Raw genomic sequence first — 22,448 nt, forward strand, 5'->3', positions numbered from 1 at the left:
CACAAATACTGCTCAAACACACACACACTACTCAAACACACAAATACTACTCAAACACACAAATACTGCTCAAACACACACATACTACTCAAACACACAAATACTGCTCAAACACACACATACTACTCAAACACACAAATACTGCTCAAACACACAAATACTGCTCAAACACACACATACTACGCAAACACACAAATACTGCTCAAACACAAATAATACCCCCCCCCCCCCCCCCCCCCCCCCCGGCTCCGACCCTGACTGTGGATGCTCGTTCCCTCACAGCTGTTGAACTCATTTTGCCCACGACGACCAATCCACTTTCCAGGAAACTGTTCATCTAGGAATGCTCGGACCTGACACCCATAATGTGGTGGTGCACCATCTTGCTGGAAAAACTCAGGGAACGTGCCAGCTTTCCTAGTGGATTGGTCGTCGTGGGCCAGTTGAATGGCCCCCAAGGTCTCCCGATCTGACCCCCTTAGACTTTTATCTTTGGGGTCATCTGAAGGCAATTGTCTATGCTGTGAAGATACGAGATGTGCAGCACCTGAAACTACGGATACTGGAAGCCTATGCTAGCATTTCTTCTGCGGTGTTGCTATCAGTGTGTGAAGAGTGGGAGAAGAGGGTTGCATTGACAATCCAACACAATGGGCAGCACTTTGAACACATTTTATAAGTGGTCAGAAACTTGTAAATAACTCATGAAAAAATAAAGTTACGTTAAAACCAAGCACACCATTGTTTTTCTTGTGAAATTCTCAATAAGTTTCATGTGTCACATGACCCTCTTCCCATTGAAAAAACTAGTTGGATACAAAATGGCTGACTTCAAAATGGCCGCCATGGTCACCACCCATCTTGAAAAGTTTTTTCCCTCCCATATACTAATGTGCCACAAACAGGAAGTTAATATCACCAACCATTCCCATTTTATTTAGGTGTATCCATATAAATGGCCCACCCTGTATATCAGTCTGGAAAAAGTTACATAGTCAATCCTAAGATTTTAGTACTTTAGCGAACCACAGTAAGAGCCATGATCTCTAAATGACACTTGGAACAGTTAAGATTGCTTCAGGAGCTCATCAATGTCTCATCAAGGAAAACATACAAGAACCCAAACAAACATTTAGGAAACCGCAGGACCTGCTGACCTCAATTTAGATCTGATTTAATGATTCCAGTATTAGAAGGAAACTGAGCACAAATAAAATCCATGGGAGAGTCACAAGGTAAAATCACTGTTAACTAAGAGGAACATAAAGCCTCACCTCTCATTTACCAATATAAGAACCTTAATGACCCTCAAGCTTTTTGGTGATGATGTTCTGTGAACTGATGAGTCAGAATTCTTATACTTGCAATGAAGCTAAAACAGCATTTTACAATAAAAAACATCTTACTAACAGTCAGTCATGGTGGTGGTTGTGTGATGGTGTTTCAGGATTAAAGAAGAACGCTTGGTCATCAGTTCATGATTTAAAGACTAAACACTTGTGTAAAACAAAAACACAACAATTCCAAATAACAAGAGCAGATCTTTGTTGAAATAAATCTGAGGAAATAAAGTTTAGGTTTTCGACCTAATCAAATCTGGACTTGAACCAAACTGATCTGCTGTAGCATCTGAACTAGTAACATTGACAAATATGTAAAAATACAGATAACTGGGGGGTGCAAATACTTTTTCACTGCACTGTGTATGTTTGTGTGTTTGGAAGAAACTTACATTGTAGAAAATCTTCTCTGATTTCAGGTTCAGGAGGTGAAGTAATCCGGACTTTCTTCACTGCAGAGAGAGTAACAGTACAATCACTAATCACAGTAAATAAATATCTGCACTAGAAAGTGTCGCAGGTACAGCCAGTAAGAAGTTTGACATGTTCCTCCAGTGTTTGTCTAAAGTGACTAAGTCTGAGAAACTACAGTGTGAGTGTATTTCATTTTACCCTGGACTCACTGTGACCATGACCAGTACTGGGTTAATAAGTAAATGAATGATGATCCTTCACTCACCTTCATCTGGTATCTTCTCACACTGCTCTTTCCAGAATTCTTCTACTTTCTCTCTCAGCTGAGATACAGACTTTGTAACATCATTAAATGAGAGGAAAGGACTGATTGTGATGGCGGCTGATTCTGCAGATCCAGCAGGAGCCGAGAGAGACTGAAAATTCTACATCCAGACAGATAATGTTCACAGAGAAACAACAAGATGATGATGATGAATTACAAATGATGAACGATTTCTCAGAAACCCGAGTGTTATGACTTTATGGGTCATAATGTGTTTTGTGTAGTGGGGTTTTCTCTGTTACAGATTTGTGGAAGATGCACAAAGCTACCACCAGGGAAAGACGCCTATAAAAAGGAGACCTATTATGTTATTTAATATTATCAGGTTAATATATTCAGACTGTTTAAAATAGCTTTATGCTCATAATTGTGGTGATTTATGAAGCTTTTTTTACTCCCAGCACACCAAAGATTTACACTTGTGAGCTAATTATTAGTCCTGTCATGAACTGGATTAGATTTGCTTGGTGCAGGACTGATGTTGAGAAAGTCAGATCTCTTATATCTTTATTTATATCAAGTTATTTATAGTTATTTAATTATTAATATCTGCAGTATTTATAAGTATTTTATCCTGATGTTCTTTGAATTCAGATTCTCACTTAGACATGAAGTGAATTTAATGTTTTTATTACTAGATGATGAGTTTAATATTATTGTGGTATTAATGTAGTAAAAGTAATTCTAATTAATTGACTTCGTTTCTGTTGCTTTCCAAGGAAACAGTTTCTACAGTCTTATCAAAGCATAAACATGAAGAACTTTCATCACTGCTCAGAGTGTGGGAAGAGTTTTACTAAGCAGAGTAATCTCCAACAACACCAGCGTGTTCACACAGGAGAGAAACCATATAACTGCTCAGAGTGTGGAAAGAGTTTTGCTCAACAGGGTACCCTTCAAAAACACCAGCGCATTCACACAGGAGAGAAGCCATTTCAGTGCTCAGAGTGTGGAAGCAGTTTTTCTCGTCAGAGTACGCTCCAAAGACACCAGCACATTCACACAGGAGAGAAGCCATTTCAGTGCTCGGACTGTGAAAAGAGTTTTACTCAAAGCAGTAACCTTAAATCACACCAGCGTATTCACACAGGAGAGAAACCGTATTACTGCTCAGAGTGTGGGAGGAGTTTTTCTTACAGTAATGCTCTTAAAGTACACCAGCGTATTCACACTGGAGAAAAGCCACATCACTGCTCAGAGTGTGGAAAGAGTTTCATTCAAAGTTGTGACCTTAAAGTACACCAGCGTGTTCACACTGGAGAGAAGCCCTATCACTGCTCAGAGTGTGGAAAGGGTTTTATTCAAAGAAGTGACCTTAAAGTACACCAGCGTGTTCACACTGGAGAGAAGCCGTATCACTGCTTAGAGTGTGGAAAGAGTTTTGCTCAACAGAATAACCTTCAAAAACACCAGCGTATTCACACAGGAGAGAAACCATATTACTGCTCAGAGTGTGGAAAGAGTTTTGCTGAACATGGTACCCTTCAAAAACACCAGCGTATTCACACAGGAGAGAAACCATATAACTGCACTGAGTGTGGAAAGAGTTTTGCTGAACATAGTACCCTTCAAAACCACCAGCGTATTCACACAGGAGAGAAACCGTATAACTTCACTGAGTGTGGAAAAAGTTTTACTCAAAGTAGTGCCCTTAAAGTACACCAGCGCATTCACACAGGAGAGAAACCGTATCACTGCTTAGAGTGTGGAAAGAGTTTTACTCAAAGTAGCGTCCTTACAGTACACCAGCGTATTCACACAGGAGAGAAGCCGTATCACTGCTCAGAGTGTGGAAAGATTTTTGCTCATGAAAATAATCTCAAACGGCATCAGCGTATTCACATAGAGAAACTACATCACTGTTAAGAGTGTGGGAAGTTTTTTGCTCATGAAAATAATCTCAAACAGCATCAGCGTATTCACATAGAGAAACTACATCACTGTTAAGAGTGTGGGAAGTATTTTGCTCATGAAAATAATCTCAAACGGCATCAGCGTATTCACATAGAAAAACTTCATCACTGTTAAGAGTGTGGAAAGATTTTTGCTCATGAAAATAATCTCAAACGGCATCAGCGTATTCACATAGAGAAACTACATCACTGTTAAGAGTGTGGGAAGTATTTTATTGCACATTATGTTCTCCAACAACACCAGAACATTCACACAGGAGAGAGGTCGTATCACTGTTTACTGTCTGAAAAGAACTTTAGTGAAAGGAATATCCTTTAAGTACACCACACCAGCGCATTCACATAAGAGGATGACCCATATTGCTGCTTAAAGTGCGGATGAAGTTTTACTGGAAGCAGCATTTTTAATAGTTTTTGTGACTGGAGTCGTCTTGAAAAACACCATCGCATTCAGAGGAGAAAATAAAATGATACTCCACTACTGCATGTACAGAAAAAGCTATGTGTACTTTCTTTTCTACTAATATACACTAGAACTGTTCTACTTCAATTATCAAATGTACATGATGGTATGAATATGATCATTAATCTTTAAATGTAATGTGGTGTAATGTACCAACCTCAGATCTGAATCTGTTTTTATTCATTATTCAAGTTTAATCTACTTTAATAAACACAGAACAACTTTTACTTTCAAGTGGAAGAATTTTACCCTGGTCTTTATGGTGTTTGCATAAATTCTTCATATTATGAATGCTAAGTTTTCATAAATGAATAGCCTCTTACTTTAACACTTCTAGATCTACACTCCAAAATTCTAGTCTTTAGATGATTTCCACTTAGCAAATAATGAACCGTCCTCCACCAGAATGTACATGAGAAGGTGTGAATGGAAGGCTGTGGACTGAACAGTGTTGCATTGTTCTATCATCATGAGTCTTTGTTCTTTGTGTTTATCTATAGACCAAACTAGCATACCTGTCAAGTCTCCCGTTTCGGCCGGGAAACTACCGTATTTTACCCCTCTTTCCCGCCGTCCTCGCGTATTAGTATTTTCCCGTAAATTTCCCGTATTATTTTATTGTGGTATCTTCAATCATCACATCCAAATATAATATATTTAAGTGTCTTTATTATTAACCAACAAATCTCAGATAAGCAATAAAGTCATGTGCAAACTCTCAGAATGGTAACTTTCTTCTGACCCTGCTTTAACCGCACCACAACAATAACAAAAGGTAACAGTGCCTGCCACAGGTTCAGCTCCCCATTACAGGTAAGTATTTTTATGTTTCCTTTACACAATACTACAATTATAATTTAAAAAACATTCCTGTGCCTCTCCAAACTGAAATGTCACTAACCTCGCGAGAACTGCCACCCAGACTGCTGCAAGTGGCAGTTCTCACGAGGTCAGTGCAGACAGCGGGAACAAACCTGGAACAGGGAGAGATGGATGGATGCAAGGAGAGAGAGGGCATTCCTGCCAAAAAAGTAAAGACTGCATGCAAATATCTAAATGGGACATCGAATTTACCTTTCTAAAGAGGAGCAGGATGGGGCAGAGTTATGCATTCTGTAAGGTTTGTAACTGTGTTTTCATTTAGGCTGTATTATAAGAATTACATATGTAGGAATGTCCACAGCATTTCAGTGTCAACAAAGGTAGGCCTATCAGATTCTGATCATCTAATTGTAGTTTGTAAGTGGTTCACAGGTGGTTATTTTAGATTTCTTGTAAACCTGTCTTAAAATGTAAGGGATACTGAACCTCGGTTGGGCTGGTGGGACGGCTCGAAGCGCGCGGCGGAAAATGTCCCTTATTTTTAAATCCAAAACTTGACAGGTATGAATTAGTGGTAGCTAAACTCCTTTGTTAAAAGAAATACTCATATTTACGTTTAATAATCCCACCATCTTCTAGTGCATAAAACCCAGTTCATATAAATCCTAGTGAAGAAAAGGTTGAATCCAGATGATTTGTTGTGGTGTTTTTGTACCAAATGCATCTTCTCCATCTAGTGGTGCTAGAAATAAATTACAGCTTGTTGCTTAAGCACAGATTTGTGACTTTATTATTATTATTTTATTTTTATAATTATTAATTGTTGCCGTGGTGTTTGTTGTAATAAAAAAACTCCTCATATTTTAAAGTGTAAAACCATAAACAGCGCCGTCTACAAAGGTGAATCCTCTTGTGCTTATAGACTAGTTGGTTTGTAGTGTTATGTTTAAGCTTCTACTGGTGTGAATGTGTTGGAAAACAAAACATGACATTAGAGAAACTGCTTAGAAGAACGTCTAGGACTGACTGTAGTCCTCTCTAAAGCTACCTGAGCAGTGTTGGGGTAGTTACTCAAAAAAGTAATCCATTACTCATTACTTATTACTTAACTAAAATTGTAATGGGATTACTTTACTCATTACATCCTGGAACATGTCATCTCGTTCCTCATTACTTTACTTTCACGTTACATTCTAAAACCCAAACAAATACTGTATACTGGAATCACATCTACAAACAAATTCCATTTATTTACTTTATTTATTTAGTTTCAGAAAAATCCTCTCTTGTACAGAGATGTGCCTGTGTTTGTTTCTGCTTTAAAACATACACGCCATGAACCAATCAGATTTAACATCATTAAACAAGTTTATTCATTAATTATTCATCCTTATACTAGAGGAGCGACTCTGTTCCCTTATTTCATTTCAAAAGTGTCGTTCAATAGAATCGGTTCGTTCAGAAACGACTCATCACAGTAACTGTAATGTCATTACAAATATGTAACTGTAACGCGTTACATTACTTCGTTAGAGATAAAAAGTAATCACGTGACTGTACCCCGTTCCCCCCAACACTGTAGCTGAGAGATACAGGGCTAATGGAGATGTTTTACTGCTAAGCTGCTGTTCAACTCCAGTCCAGTTGGTGGCGCTGGTGCGTCTTAAGTTGTTCTGCCAACCGCCATTAAACATCATAAGAAGAACAAGAAGCTGCTGTGTTTGTACTGTAGAGCCTCATCTGTAAGTAAAATATGTATTTAATTATAACCCTTATATTTCATTATAACCACATTCTAATTAATAATAAAACTAGAGTTTATAATAAAACATCACTGTGAGGATTTGAGGAGCTTTAACTCCAGTTTTATTTAAACAAACAAACTATTAGCTGCTCCGCTAACTGTTAGCATCACACATGATTCAGTACTGATGAACCGATTCATTGAACCGATGAATCAGTGGATTGTAACGGATTCAGAGTTTATTCATTATTAAATCTAACATTTTGATATAAACGCGTCACATTTTCAGCTTTGTTTACAGTGTGTAATGTTTGATAGAAACAGCGAGTTCTTGTAGCTTTGTTTACAGGTTGTTTTACAGGTTTATAGTAAAAGTTAAAAGTATTAGTACAGCACTGTTATTGGGAGTGGATGAGAAACTAGATGTAAAGAACATCAGACTTCATCATTTCACTTTGGGCCACAAAACCACTTCCACCAAACTCAAAGGGTTGTTTCCCAGACAGGGATTAAGGCTTATAGTCCAGGACTACATTTAGCTTTAAATAGAGAATCTCCATTCAAAATGCTGTGTAGTCTAGGACTAGGCTTAATCCCTGTCTGTGAAACCAACCCAAAATGTTCTATTAGAAGTCTTTTCTGTCTGATGCTGCTCAGTCCCACAATAGTTTCAACATTTTCACTCTGTTTACAGCCTCACAGCATTAAAAATAAACAGTTAAAACAGTCTGAAAGAGTATTCCTGGATTTCTCTTTAATAGGGAATAAAGTACATTTGTCTATCTGTCTGTCTGTCTGTCAGATCTTTTAATAATGCAGTCAGCAGAAGAGGGACACGTCACCCCCATAGATCTACAAAATGAAGGATTCCAAGAGAAACTAATAAAGAAGGAGGAGGAAGAAGATGGAAGTTACTTCTGTAAGTAAATGTGGAGCAATTTGCCATGTTAGTACAGTACAGTGTGGTTAGTATAGTAGAAATAATAAGAGAATGTGGATAGTGGGATTAGAACCTGTACTTTACCGTACTGTCCTGTGGAGAAGTGCTGATACTTCCAGTCTGGATTAAATCTAAGTAGTATTTATTTGTGGTAACTAAACCCACAACCTTCAGTTTCCTCCAGTTGTTGAGTTTCTTCTTCACATATTGATGAATTTCAGGTGAAGGATCTTTAATCCCTGTGGAACACGTCACCTCTGAGGAACACCTCACCCCAGAGGAGCAACAGTGTGGAGGTTTCCAGATGAAGCCTGTAAAGAAGGAAGAAGCTGAAGATAAAGATGAACTCAGTAAGATATTTTTTATCTTGAGTAAATTAAGATTTGGATTGAATAGAATCAGAGGAACCTGGGATGAAGCATCATACAGTGAAAGCTTGTATTGTGCTCATGCAGATCAGTGTGAGCAGGAAATGATGAATGCAGGATGAATCACGTTACAGGACTTTAGCATCAGATCTCAGTTTAACAATTACTAACAGTATTTATTATTTATAATGTTATAAATGTATTTATTATTTATAATGTTATAAATGTATTGATTATTTATAATGTTATAAATGTATTTGATTATTTATAATGTTATAAATGTGTTTGATTATTTATAATGTTATAAATGTATTTGATTATTTTCTGCTTCAGAACTGAACAAGGATTTCTGCTGCTCCTCGTGTCCACGTTCCTCTACAATCCAAAATCAGCTCCACAATCACATCAAGAGCTGCAACCATGATAAATATGAGACTCTGGTGAAGATTAAGACTGAACATGAGTATCTGACGCCCACCAGAAGCTCCAGTAATCAGCAAACGTCCTCTGGTACTGTCAGCATTAACACCTCTCTCAGTCCCACACAGGAAGAAGGAAACGTCTGCTCACAGTGTGGGAAGAGCTTCAGGTTCCTGAGTTTTCTCAAAATACACCAGCGCATTCACACTGGAGAGAAACCGTATCAGTGCTCACAGTGTGGAAAGAGTTTTATTACACAGAGTGATCTAAAAAAACACCAGCGCATTCACACTGGAGAAAAACCGTATTTCTGCTCACAGTGTGGGAAGCGTTTTAATGCACAGAGTAAGCTCAAAATACACCAGCGCATTCACACTGGAGAGAAACCATATCGGTGCTCACAGTGTGGAAAGAGTTTTAATACAAAGAGTGAGCTCAAAATACACCAGCGCATTCACAGTGGACAGAAACCGTATCAGTGCTCACAGTGTGGAAAGAGTTTTAATCAACAGGGTCATCTCAAAACACACCAGCGCATTCACAGTGGAGAGAAACCGTATCAGTGCTCACAGTGTGGGAAGGGTTTTAATACAAAGAGTGATCTGAAAAAACACCAGCACATTCACACTGGAGAGAAACCGTATCAGTGCTCACAGTGTGGAAAAAGTTTTAATCAACAGAGTCATATCAAAATCCACCAGCGCATTCACACTGGAGAGAAACCGTATCAGTGCTCACAATGTGGTAGGGGTTTTAATACAAATAATGATCTCATAACACACCAGCGCATTCACACCGGAGAGAAACCATATCAGTGCTCACAGTGTGGAAAGAGTTTTAATACAAAGAGTGAGGTTAAAATACACCAGCGCATTCACACTGGAGAGAAACCGTATCAGTGCTCACAGTGTGGGAAGAGTTTTATTCAACTGAGTCATCTCAAAATCCACCAGCGCATTCACACTGGAGAGAAACCGTATCAGTGCTCACAGTGTGGGAAGAGTTTTAATCAACAGAGTCATTTCAAAATCCACCAGCGCATTCACACTGGAGAGAAACCGTATCAGTGCTCACATTGTGGGAAGAGTTTTAATCAACAGAGTGCTTTCAAAACACACCAGCGCATTCACACTGGAGAGAAACCGTATCAGTGCTCACAGTGTGGAAAGAGTTTTATTACACAGAGTGATCTAAAAAAACACCAGCGCATTCACACTGGAGAAAAACCGTATTTCTGCTCACAGTGTGGGAAGCGTTTTAATGCACAGAGTAAGCTCAAAATACACCAGCGCATTCACACTGGAGAGAAACCATATCGGTGCTCACAGTGTGGAAAGAGTTTTAATACAAAGAGTGAGCTCAAAATACACCAGCGCATTCACAGTGGACAGAAACCGTATCAGTGCTCACAGTGTGGAAAGAGTTTTAATCAACAGGGTCATCTCAAAACACACCAGCGCATTCACAGTGGAGAGAAACCGTATCAGTGCTCACAGTGTGGGAAGGGTTTTAATACAAAGAGTGATCTGAAAAAACACCAGCACATTCACACTGGAGAGAAACCGTATCAGTGCTCACAGTGTGGAAAAAGTTTTAATCAACAGAGTCATATCAAAATCCACCAGCGCATTCACACTGGAGAGAAACCGTATCAGTGCTCACAATGTGGTAGGGGTTTTAATACAAATAATGATCTCATAACACACCAGCGCATTCACACCGGAGAGAAACCATATCAGTGCTCACAGTGTGGAAAGAGTTTTAATACAAAGAGTGAGGTTAAAATACACCAGCGCATTCACACTGGAGAGAAACCGTATCAGTGCTCACAGTGTGGGAAGAGTTTTATTCAACTGAGTCATCTCAAAATCCACCAGCGCATTCACACTGGAGAGAAACCGTATCAGTGCTCACAGTGTGGGAAGAGTTTTAATCAACAGAGTCATTTCAAAATCCACCAGCGCATTCACACTGGAGAGAAACCGTATCAGTGCTCACATTGTGGGAAGAGTTTTAATCAACAGAGTGCTTTCAAAACACACCAGCGCATTCACACTGGAGAGAAACCGTATCAGTGCTCACATTGTGGAAAGAGCTTTAATCAACAAAGTGCTCTCAAAACACACCAGCGCATTCACACTGGAGAGAAACCATATCAGTGCTCACATTGTGGAAAGAGCTTTAATCAACAGAGTGCTCTCAAAACACACCAGCGCATTCACACTGGAGAGACATTAGCTGCATCCAGAATCGCATACTGACAGAGTCTGTACTAGATTGGAGGAAGTACGCAGCGCTTTCAGTACAGAAGTGTGCAGTATGCACACAACACTAGGGGTGGGCGATATGGCCTTTAAAAAATATCATGATATCTTAGCGATAATGATATTCACTCGGGATACATAAGAACACACTTGTTTTGCAGACACTCAGGAAATTTAAGGTACAAATGTTACTAAATGTCCATTAAATTAAGCATCACTTCCAGTAGGGCTGGGTGATATGGTTAAAAAACTCATATTCCCATATAAATGTACGATATAATGTAAACTTAAAGTACACCGCATTCCTAATTATTATGCAAATTGGATTTAAGTGTCATAAAGATTACATTTTTTGTTTCTCAATTTAACTCATGGATGGTATTGTGTCTCATGGCTCTTTGGATCACTGAAATCAATCTTAGACACCTGTGATAATTAGTTTGCCATTTAAAGGAAAACTACTTAAGAAGGACGTTCCACATTATCAAGCAGGCCACAGGTTTCAAGCAACATGGGAAAGAAAAAGGATCTCTCTGCTGCCGAAAAGCATCAAATAGTGCAATGCCTTGGACAAGGTATGAAAACATTTGATATTTCACGAAAACTTAAGCCTGATCTTCGTACTGTGAAGAGATTAGTGGCTGATTCAGAGCACAGATGGGTTCGTGCAGATAAAGGCAGAATGAGGAAGGTTTCTGCCAGACAAGTTCATCGGATTAAGAGAGCAGCTGCTAAAATGCCATTACAAACCAGCAAACAGGTATTTGAAGCTGCTGGTGCCTCTGGAGTCCAGCGAACCTCAAGGTGTAGGATCCTCCAGAGGCTTGCAATTGTGCATAAACCTACTATTCGGCCACCCCTTACCAGTGCTCACAAGCAGAAACGGTTGCAGTGGGCCCAGACATACATGATGAGTACCGTGCAACCCTGGATGGTCCAGATGGATGGATTAGTGGATGGTCACCATGTCCCAACAAGGCTGCGATGTCAGCAAGGAGGTGAAGGAGTTATGTTTTGGGCCTTCGGGTTCCTGAAGGTGTGAAAATTACCTTGGCAAAGTATATAGAGTTTCTGACTGACCACTGGTACAAAAAGAACAATCGTGCCTTTCTGCAGCAAAATCATCTTCATGCATGACAAATCTGGTGCTGCAAAGATTACCTCTGTGTCATTGGCTGCTATGGGCATAAAATGAGAGAAACTTGTGGTGTGGCCACCATCCTCCCTGACCTTAACCCTATTGAGAACCTTTGGAGTATCCTCAAGCAAAAGATCTATTATGGTGGGAGGCAGTTCACATCAAAACAGCAGCTCTTGGAGGCTATTCTGACATCCTGCAAAGAAACTCAAGCAGAAACTCTCCAAAAACTCACAAGTTCAATGGATGCAAGAATTGTGAAGGTGATATGAAAGAAGGGGTCCTGTGTTAACATGTACAGTGTATCACAAAAGTGAGTACACCCCTCACATTTCTGCAAATATTTCATTACATCTTTTCATGGGACAACACTATAGACATGAAACTTGGATATCACTTAGAGTAGTCAGTGTACAACTTGTATAGCAGTCTTCTGAAAATAACTCAACACACAGCCATTAATGTCTAAATAGCTGGCAACATAAGTGAGTACACCCCACAGTGAACATGTCCAAATTGTGCCCAAATGTGTCGTTGTCCCTCCCTGGTGTCATGTGTCAAGGTCCCAGGTGTAAATGGGGAGCAGGGCTGTTAAATTTGGTGTTTTGGGTACAATTCTCTCATACTGGCCACTGGATATTCAACATGGCACCTCATGGCAAAGAACTCTCTGAGGATGTGAGAAATAGAATTGTTGCTCTCCACAAAGATGACCTGGGCTATAAGAAGATTGCTAACACCCTGAAACTGAGCTACAGCATGGTGACCAAGGTCATACAGCGGTTTTCCAGGACAGGTTCCACTCGGAACAGGCTTCGCCAGGGTCGACCAAAGAAGTTGAGTCCACGTGTTCGGCGTCATATCCAGAGGTTGGCTTTAAAAAATAGACACATGAGTGCTGCCAGCATTGCTGCAGAGGTTGAAGACGTGGGAGGTCAGCCTGTCAGTGCTCAGACCATACGCCGCACACTGCATCAACTCGGTCTGCATGGTCGTCATCCCAGAAGGAAGCTGACGCACAAGAAAGCCCGCAAACAGTTTGCTGAAGACAAGCAGTCCAAGAACATGGATTACTGGAATGCCCTGTGGTCTGACGAGACCAAGATAAACTTGTTTGGCTCAGATGGTGTCCAGCATGTGTGGCGGCGCCCTGGTGAGAAGTACCAAGACAACTGTATCTTGCCTACAGTCAAGCATGGTGGTGGTAGCATCATGGTCTTGGGCTGCATGAGTGTTGCTGGCACTGGGGAGCTGCAGTTCATTGAGGGAAACATGAATTCCAACATGTACTGTGACATTCTGAAACAGAGCATGATCCCCTCCCTTCGAAAACTGGGCCTCATGGCAGTTTTCCAACAGGATAACGACCCCAAACACAACCTCCAAGATGACAACTGCCTTGCTGAGGAAGCTGAAGGTAAAGGTGATGGACTAAACCCAATTGAGCACCTGTGGCGCATCCTCAAGTGGAAGGTGGAGGAGTTCAAGGTGTCTAACATCCACCAGCTCCGTGATGTCATCATGGAGGAGTGGAAGAGGATTCCAGTAGCAACCTGTGCAGCTCTGGTGAACTCCATGCCCAGGAGGGTTAAGGCAGTGCTGGATAATAATGGTGGTCACACAAAATATTGACACTTTGGGCACAATTTGGACATGTTCACTGTGGGGTGTACTCACTTATGTTGCCAGCCATTTACACATTAATGGCTGTGTGTTGAGTTATTTTCAGAAGACAGTAAATCTACACTGCTATACAAGTTGTACACTGACTACTCTAAGTTATATCCAAGTTTCATTTCTATAGTGTTGTCCCATGAAAAGATGTAATAAAATATTTGCAGAAATGTGAGGGGTGTACTCACTTTCGTGATACACTGTAACTTGGTCTGTTAGGATGTTTTTGATTGAAATATCTTTTGATTTCAGTGAATGCTGCCAATTCAACAAATGACCATTTTCAGTTCTTTACAACCTATGAAATGTTTTGAAACTCTGTTGTGCAAAATAATTTGGAACAGTGATTTTTTTTTTTTTTTGAAGAATATACTGTTATCAATGGGAGGTTTGTTCAATAAAATTCGATTTATACTCTATAACGGTTGATGATTTAAAAATTAGCAGTGACCGACACTCCTTGTACTCACGCGGATGCTTTTGCTTTAGGTGCTGAAGTAAATGTGATGTTGCCACTGTTTGTCGTGATTGTATTTACAGTCGTTTGTTTGGAGTCTGACCTTCTGTATCCGAAAAACTTCCACACCAGTGATGTAGCTCACCTATTAGGGACTAGTTCATACTCAGTGCTCAGCGCCCTGGTGCGCCTGCCACCTACACCCCCGCCCCCGCTGTAGTTACGCCCCTGTGCAACACGTATAACATCCTGTCAACCCACATCGTTAACTATGTTAAAGCGTTTATACAGTCCATCGTGATCTATTTAAGGTCCGTGTACCTTTGGTCATTCGTTTTTCACTTCAAATCCCAAAGTTAAAAAAACAGGAACACGGGGCGTTATTCGTATTTTATTTCAAGTTCAAAAATCAAATAACAAACAAGCAGAAATTGAAAAACGGCTCGTATTTTAATTTTACGAAATCAACTTTTTTAATCAGTTCAACTGATAAAATAATAAAAATGTTACGCCGCGCCCCCTGTTCTGACTTGTGTCTGCCGTAGTTTTTCCTGCCCTTGTAATTCACATAAGAACTACTGTACTTTTTCTTTAAAAAAATAAAGGTTATTGTAAGAAAAAGAATGTTGTTTTCTAATGTCTGACCTGTCATGTAATGTGCATTACAAATATATTGTCTGGCCCTTTAAGAATGTTAAGTGTACTATGCTAGGGCATAGGGAGCAAGTGTGTAGGGAAGATATCAGAAATGATCGATTTCGGTTGTGCTTATGTTCACTTGTGTGACATAAGTAGCGTTCTGCTTCCTGCACTTTTAAGAAATGCAAATTACCACAGAGACACATTGTGGCACAAACAGCCCAATAAAAATCGTTTGATTAAAATTTTTAATCTCGAAACTTTGAAATTACAGATGGCTGTCTGAAGGGTGGACCCCATGTATACACTTTTTACAAACTGTTGACTGTTGTAGTTTTGAACTGATTGATCTGATTTTAAAGTAAACTGCTATCAACAAGTTGAGTTGTTTGTAGTGAACTGATTACCCCTCCCCCACTGAGGTGATGTTAAGCTGCATCTGAAATCTCATACTTACAGAGTCTGTACTAGATTGGAGGAAGTACGCAGCGCTCAGCCGGTAAAGAAGTGCGCGGCGCTTTCAGTACAGAAGTGTGCAGTATGCACACAAACAACCCTACGTACTACGTCCACCATCTTACCAACGTCAAGTGATGACCTGAGGACGTGATGATGTAATATCACCATAGTTACATTAAAAGCTCATTACAAGCCCCACTCATGGATATTTATCGTCTTTTTGCGCTAATTATAACGTTATTTAGGGTTGTATACAATAACAACATTTTTCTTTTGTTTATCTTACAAAATTTGTGAATAAGTGCCGGTGCTGACTTGCCACTAATTTCAGTCCAGACAGAGTGGGTTTGACAGTGGTGTTTAGGGCAGCTGAAACATCAAAACTTTACATTCAGGTGTAGCTTTCATCAGTCTCTACATGCTCTTCACCACTGTGCTGGTGTTCTCCTGAGCAGATCAGGCTTATCATCGTGTTCGTGTCTACCAGCGCCTCCGCAGATGTACCTTTGAACCGACATAGCACTTTAAGCTTGCCTGGTTTTTTACAATGGTGGAATAACACCCATGCTCATATGGCCTCATTTTCTCAGCTTCACTTTTACTGCAGCTTTTTCTGATTTGGTGGCATGATCAGTAAAGATGGTGTCTAATTCTTCAGTGCAGTGCGGTGCTGGAACATGCTGGAGTTACCCAGGTGAAATTGCTGTGGCAGGCAGGTCACAGTTGTTTAAAGTGGAAAGTTGTATTAAGTTCTCCAGCACCAGGCTTTCCTTAACTGCAGTTGGGAATTTCTGTGACATGTAGCCCCAGTTTCTCACCTCACCATCATTTTCTGTGGTGGGGTTGGTGTCGCAGGTTAGCTGGCCACGGGTGCTTCCTGAAATTCAGCTTCAAAGATTTTTGGTAAGGGCCACCCACGTTAGACTATTCTATAGGTTCAGGTCCCTCCATGGCACCGGTGATCTGAGCTACCTTTACTGTCTTACTTTAACCCACTGTGGTGGCTTGCATTGCATCTTGGGAATCTGTGCTGGTTCAGAGTAGACAGCAAAAGCTGTAAATGATGTGTGTCCTTTATCACTATTAAAGGGGCAGTTGTAGCCTAGCCTAGTTGTAGCCCAGCGGTTAAGGTACTGGACTAGTAATTAAACGGTCGCTTGTTCAAACCCCACCACTGCCAGGTGGCCAATGTTGGGCCCTTGAGCAAGGCCCTTGACCCTCAATTGCTCAGACAACATAGTGTCACAATACTGTAAGTCGCTTTGAAGTTACTGTTGTAGTACCACCAAATTGGATGTGGTTTAAAGAAACTCCAGTGTCCTGCACAGAGCCCTGACCTTAGCTCCACTCAACAGCTCTGAGATGAACCGGAACACCGACTGAGGCTTTTTTTTTTTTTTACAATGCATCAGTGCCCAGCCATACAAATGCTTTTTTACTGAGTTCCCACAGACACACTTCAAAGTCTCTTAAGAAGCTTCTCAGAAAAACGACTAGCTAAAAAGATCACACAGAGGTCACTGTGTTAGTACCGTTTGTTTTTACATTTATTTTGCTTTCTGTTTACAGTATTTGTCATTATTTTGCAGTATTTAATTTATAATTAATTAATTAATTAAAGTTGGAAGTGTGTGTGGAAGTTGTACACACAAGAAACGACAACAATATAATAGTGTTAATTAGTGTTAATCTTAATAATATGTTGTGTGGCATTTAAAAACTTCCACACACACTTTATACACACACACACACTTTTTCTCCGGTTGACCTACCCTGTGGGGGGACCTGAGGCCATTTCAATGAAACTTTGTCAGATGACTTAAATTAAGGCTTTCTATTGGTTGAAATGATTGTGCCTGTGGGGACTTTGATTCAGGTTTGCTGGTTTGGTGTGCAATTAGGTGGCAGTCCCCACCAGGATATATAAACAAGTACACATTATACTCACATGTAATACACACACCTTATACACACGTAACACAGACACGTAATACACACATGTAATACACACATAATACACACACAGGGTGTGTCATGGTATGGGGGTGTACCAGTACCAGGGTCTGTCATGGTATGGGGGTATGTCAGTACCAGGGTGTGTCATGGTATGGGTTGTGTCAATACCAGTACCAGGGTGTGTCAGTACCAGTACCAGGGTGTGTCATGGTATGGGGTGTGTCAGTACCAGTACCAGGGTGTGTCATGGTATGGGGGTGTGTCAGTACCTGGGTGTGTCATGGTATGAGGGTGTGTCAGTACCAGGGTGTGTCATGGTATGGGTTGTACCAGTACCAGGGTGTGTCAGTACCAGTACCAGGGTGTGTCATGGTATGGGTTGTGTCAGTACCAGTACCAGGGTGTGTCATGTTATGGGGTGTGTCAGTACCAGTACCAGGGTGTGTCATGGTATGGGGGTGTGTCAGTACCAGGGTGTGTCATGGTATGGGTTGTGTCAGTACCAGGGTGTGTCATGGTATGGGGTGTGTCATGTTATGGGGTGTGTCAGTACCAGTACCAGGGTGTGTCATGGTATAAGTTGTGTCAGTACCAGTACCAGGGTGTTTCATAGTATGGGGGTGTGTCAGTACCCGGGTGTGTCATGGTATGAGGGTGTGTCAGTACCAGGGTGTGTCATGGTATGGGGGTGTGTCAGTACCAGGGTGTGTCATGGTATGGGTTGTGTCAGTACCAGTACCAGGGTGTGTCATGGTATGGGGGTGTGTCAGCACCCGGGTGTGTCATGGTATGGGTTGTGTCAGTACCAGGGTGTGTCATGGTATGGGGTGTGTCATGTTATGGGGTGTGTCAGTACCAGTACCAGGGTGTGTCATGGTATGGGTTGTGTCAGTACCAGTACCAGGGTGTGTCATGGTATGGGGTATGTCAGTACCCGGGTGTGTCATGGTATGGGTTGTGTCAGTACCCGGGTGTGTCATGGTATGGGTTGTGTCAGTACCAGGGTGTGTCATGGTATGGGGGTGTGTCAGTACCCGGGTGTGTCATGGTATGGGGTGTGTCAGTACCACTACTAGGGTGTATCATGGTATGGGGGTGTGTCAGTACCAGGGTGTATCATGGTATGGGGGTGTGTCAGTACCAGGGTGTGTCATGGTATGGGGGTGTGTCAGTACCAGGGTGTGTCATGGTATGGGGAGTGTCAGTACCAGGATGTGTCATGGTATGGGGGTGTACCAGTACCAGGGTGTGTCATGGTATGGGTTGTGTCAGTACCAGGGTGTGTCATGGTATGGGGGTGTGTCAGTACCAGTACCAGGGTGTGTCATGGTATGGGGGTGTGTCAGTACCCGGGTGTGTCATGGTATGAGGGTGTGTCAGTACCAGGGTGTGTCATGGTATGGGTTGTGTCATTACCAGTACCAGGGTGTGTCATGTTATGGGGTGTGTCAGTACCAGTACCAGGGTGTGTCATGGTATGGGTTGTGTCAGTACCAGTACCAGGGTGTGTCATGGTATGGGTTGTGTCAGTACCAGTACCAGGGTGTGTCATGTTATGGGGTGTGTCAGTACCAGTACCAGGGTGTGTCATGGTATGGGTTGTGTCAGTACCAGTACCAGGGTGTGTCATGGTATGTGGGTGTGTCAGTACCCGGGTGTGTCATGGTATGAGGGTGTGTCAGTTCCAGGGTGTGTCTTGGTATGGGTTGTGTCAGTACCAGTACCCAGGGGTGTCATGGTATGGGGGTGTGTCAGTACCCGGGTGTGTCATGGTATGGGGGTGTGTCAGTACCAGTACCAGGGTGTGTCATGGTATGGGGGTGTGTCAGTACCAGTACCAGGGGTGTCATGGTATGGGGGTGTGTCAGTACCAGGGTGTATCATGGTATGGGGGTGTGTCAGTACCCGGGTGTAACATGGTATGGGGGTGTGTCAGTACCAGGGTGTGTCATGGTATGGGGCTGTGTCAGTACCAGTACCAGGGTGTATCATGGTATGTGGGTGTGTCAGTACCCGGGTGTGTCATGGTATGAAGGTGTGTCAGTTCCAGGGTGTGTCATGGTATGGGTTGTGTCAGTACCAGTACCAGGGTGTGTCATGGTATGGGTTGTGTCAGTACCCGGGTGTGTCATGGTATGGGGTATGTCAGTACCAGGGTGTGTCATGGTATGGGTTGTGTCAGTACCCGGGTGTGTCTTGGTATGGGTTGTGTCAGTACCAGTACCCAGGGGTGTCATGGTATGGGGGTGTGTCAGTACCCGGGTGTGTCATGGTATGGGGGTGTGTCAGTACCAGTACCAGGGTGTGTCATGGTATGGGGGTGTGTCAGTACCAGTACCAGGGGTGTCATGGTATGGGGGTGTGTCAGTACCAGGGTGTATCATGGTATGGGGGTGTGTCAGTACCCGGGTGTATAATGGTATGGGGGTGTGTCAGTACCAGGGTGTGTCATGGTATGGGGCTGTGTCAGTACCAGTACCAGGGTGTATCATGGTATGGGGGTGTGTCAGTACCAGGGTGTGTCATGGTATGGGGGTGTGTCATGGTTTGGGGTGTGTCAGTACCAGGGTGTGTCATGGTATGGGGGTGTGTCAGTACCAGTACCAGGGTGTGTCATGGTATGGGGTGTGATTCACTGTGTGGAATTAACAAACCACTCTGGACAGGTTGCCAGACACACCTAAACAAACACACTTATACCTAGGGTACCCCTTTACCCCCAGGACATGGGGAGAACATGCAAATTCTTTCCGGTAATCAAACCCAGGACCCTCCAGAAGCCGTCCCACAGTGGAAATCAAGTCAGTATATGTGCAGTCACATGAATCCAGTCATGCCCATATATGGTAAAGGTAAATTCACTCTGCTCCCTCGGAACGCTGTGACATCACAATGTGGACCTGTGCTCTTCAGCAGCAGCATTTTGATTTTCTCCTCATTTACGATGGCTGCTTCTCTGAGACAGAGGTTTCTGCGTGTGCTGTGTTGCGGGGCGCCTCCCCGGGTGTCCTCCGGGGGCGACCCGGGTCACGGGGGCGGTGCGGAGGCCGAGGAAGCGCTCCTGATGGAGGGGTTTCTGTTTAAGAGGACCAGGAGTGTGTTTAAAACCTGGAACAGGTCTGTACACTGATGCTTAGTCTATATATTAGGAATTATATATCTATACACTCAACATTATATATATACACTATTATATTTATACACTTAATATTATATACATAGACACACATTATATCTATAAACTCAATATTATATATATACACTCAATATTATATATATATATATACACGATGTGTTTGATCTCTGCAGGCGGTGGTTCATCATACAGAACAATCAGCTTCTTTACAAGAAGAGGTTTAAGGTAGGTCACATGACTTTATATGATCCAAATCAGCTCTTTCCTGGACTCTGTGAAATACCCATAATGTACCGCGGCCATACGCCCCTCATCATTCGGGCGCATTACAGCAGAAGTCGACTTCTGTGCCGGGCTGTGTCCCAAACCACCCCCGTCATGTTTACGTCTGGGATGATTTCACCGGCATTTATATCATCAACTGTATAAATAAGAAGGTTTTATGTTCTATTCCCCCAGCGTGACTTCATGGTGCTGGCTGAAGACCTGCAGCGCTGTTCGGTCCAGAGCTGCGAGGACGCCGGGCGACGCTTCTGCTTCCGGGTGGTCACGCCCACAAGGTAAGTCCAGATCTATAATCACAGATAGATAGACAGATAGACAGATAATCAATAGACAGACAGACAGATGATCAATAGACAGACAGATAGATGATCAATAGACATATAGATAGGCAGACAGACAGATAGATGATCAATAGACAGACAGACAGATAACCAATAGACAGACAGATGATCAATAGACAGACAGACAGATGATCAATAGACAGATAGATAGGCAGACAGACAGATAGATGATCAATAGACAGACAGACAGATAACCAATAGACAGACAGATGATCAATAGACAGACACAGATGATCAATAGACAGATAGACACATATTAGACATACAAATAGTCAGACAGACAAATAGACAGAGAGACAGCCAGATAGATGATCAATACACAGACAATAGATATATAGACAAGATAATTGATAGATAGACAGACAGACAGACAGACAGATGACCAATAAACAGACAGACAGATAGATGCTAGATAGACAGATGGATAGACTGATAGACAAGAAGACAGATTATAGATAAATAGATACAGTGGGGCCAAAAAGTATTTAGTCAGCCACTGATTGTGCAGGTTCTCCTACTTAGAAAGATGAGAGAGGTCTGTAATTTTCATCATAGCTACACTTCAACTATGAGAGACAAAATGAGAAAAAAAAAATCCAGGAAATCACATTGTAGGATTTTTAAAGAATTTATTTGTAAATTATGGTGGAAAATAAGTATTTGGTCAAAAACAAACAAGCAAGATTTCTGGCTCTCACAGACCTGTAACTTCTTCTTTAAGAAGCTCTTCTGTCCTCCACTCGTTACCTGTATTAATGGCACCTGTTTGACCTTGTTATCTGTATAAAATACACCTGTACACAGCCTCAAACAGTCAGACTCCAAACTCAACCATGGCCAAGACCAAAGAAAATTGTAGACCTGCACCAGGCTGGGAAGAGTGAATCTACAATAGGCAAGCAGGTTGGTGTGAATAAATCAACTGTGGGAGCAATTGTAAGAAAATGGAAGACATACAAGACCATTGATAATCTTCCTCGATCTGGGGCTCATCCCGTGGGGTCAAAATAATCATGAGAACGGTGAGCAAAAATGCCAGAACTACACGGAGGGACCTGATGAATGACCTGCAGAGAGCTGGGACCAAATTAACAAAGGCTACCATCAGTAACACACTACGTCGAGAAGTACTCAAATCCTGCAGTTTCAGGCGTGTCCCCCTGCTTAAGCCAGTACATGTCCAGGCCCGTCTGAAGTTTGCCAGAGAGCATTTGGATGATCCAGAAGAGGATTGGGAGAATATCATGTGGTCAGATGAAACCAAAATGGAACTTTTTGGTAAAAACTCAACTCGTCGTGTTTGGAGGAAGCAGAATCCTGAGTTGCACCATACCTACTGTGAAGCATGGG

General features: G+C 41.9%; 2 protein-coding genes across 2 annotated transcripts in view; both read left to right on the plus strand.

Moving 5' to 3' along the window:
* Positions 1–3,759, plus strand: part of LOC134326291 (zinc finger protein 420-like) — a gene marked incomplete at its 3' end in the record, with an annotated part of 192,081 nt that extends 188,322 nt beyond the window's left edge. Inside the window, exon 4 of the mRNA XM_063008451.1 lies at positions 2,884–3,759. Within this exon, the coding sequence (XP_062864521.1) occupies positions 2,884–3,759 (876 nt within the window). The remainder of the gene's footprint in view (positions 1–2,883) is intronic.
* A 2,460-nt stretch (positions 3,760–6,219) lies between these two features.
* The window catches only part of LOC134326292 (zinc finger protein 850-like), a 321,599-nt gene continuing 305,370 nt past the window's right edge, over positions 6,220–22,448 (plus strand). The window contains exons 1-2 of the mRNA XM_063008452.1: positions 6,220–6,237; positions 8,878–10,942. Of these exons, the coding sequence (XP_062864522.1) occupies positions 6,220–6,237; positions 8,878–10,942 (2,083 nt within the window). The remainder of the gene's footprint in view (positions 6,238–8,877; positions 10,943–22,448) is intronic.

The sequence above is a fragment of the Trichomycterus rosablanca genome, chromosome 14 (assembly GCF_030014385.1).
Source record: "Trichomycterus rosablanca isolate fTriRos1 chromosome 14, fTriRos1.hap1, whole genome shotgun sequence".
In the NCBI taxonomy this organism is placed as follows: Eukaryota; Metazoa; Chordata; class Actinopteri; order Siluriformes; family Trichomycteridae; genus Trichomycterus; species Trichomycterus rosablanca.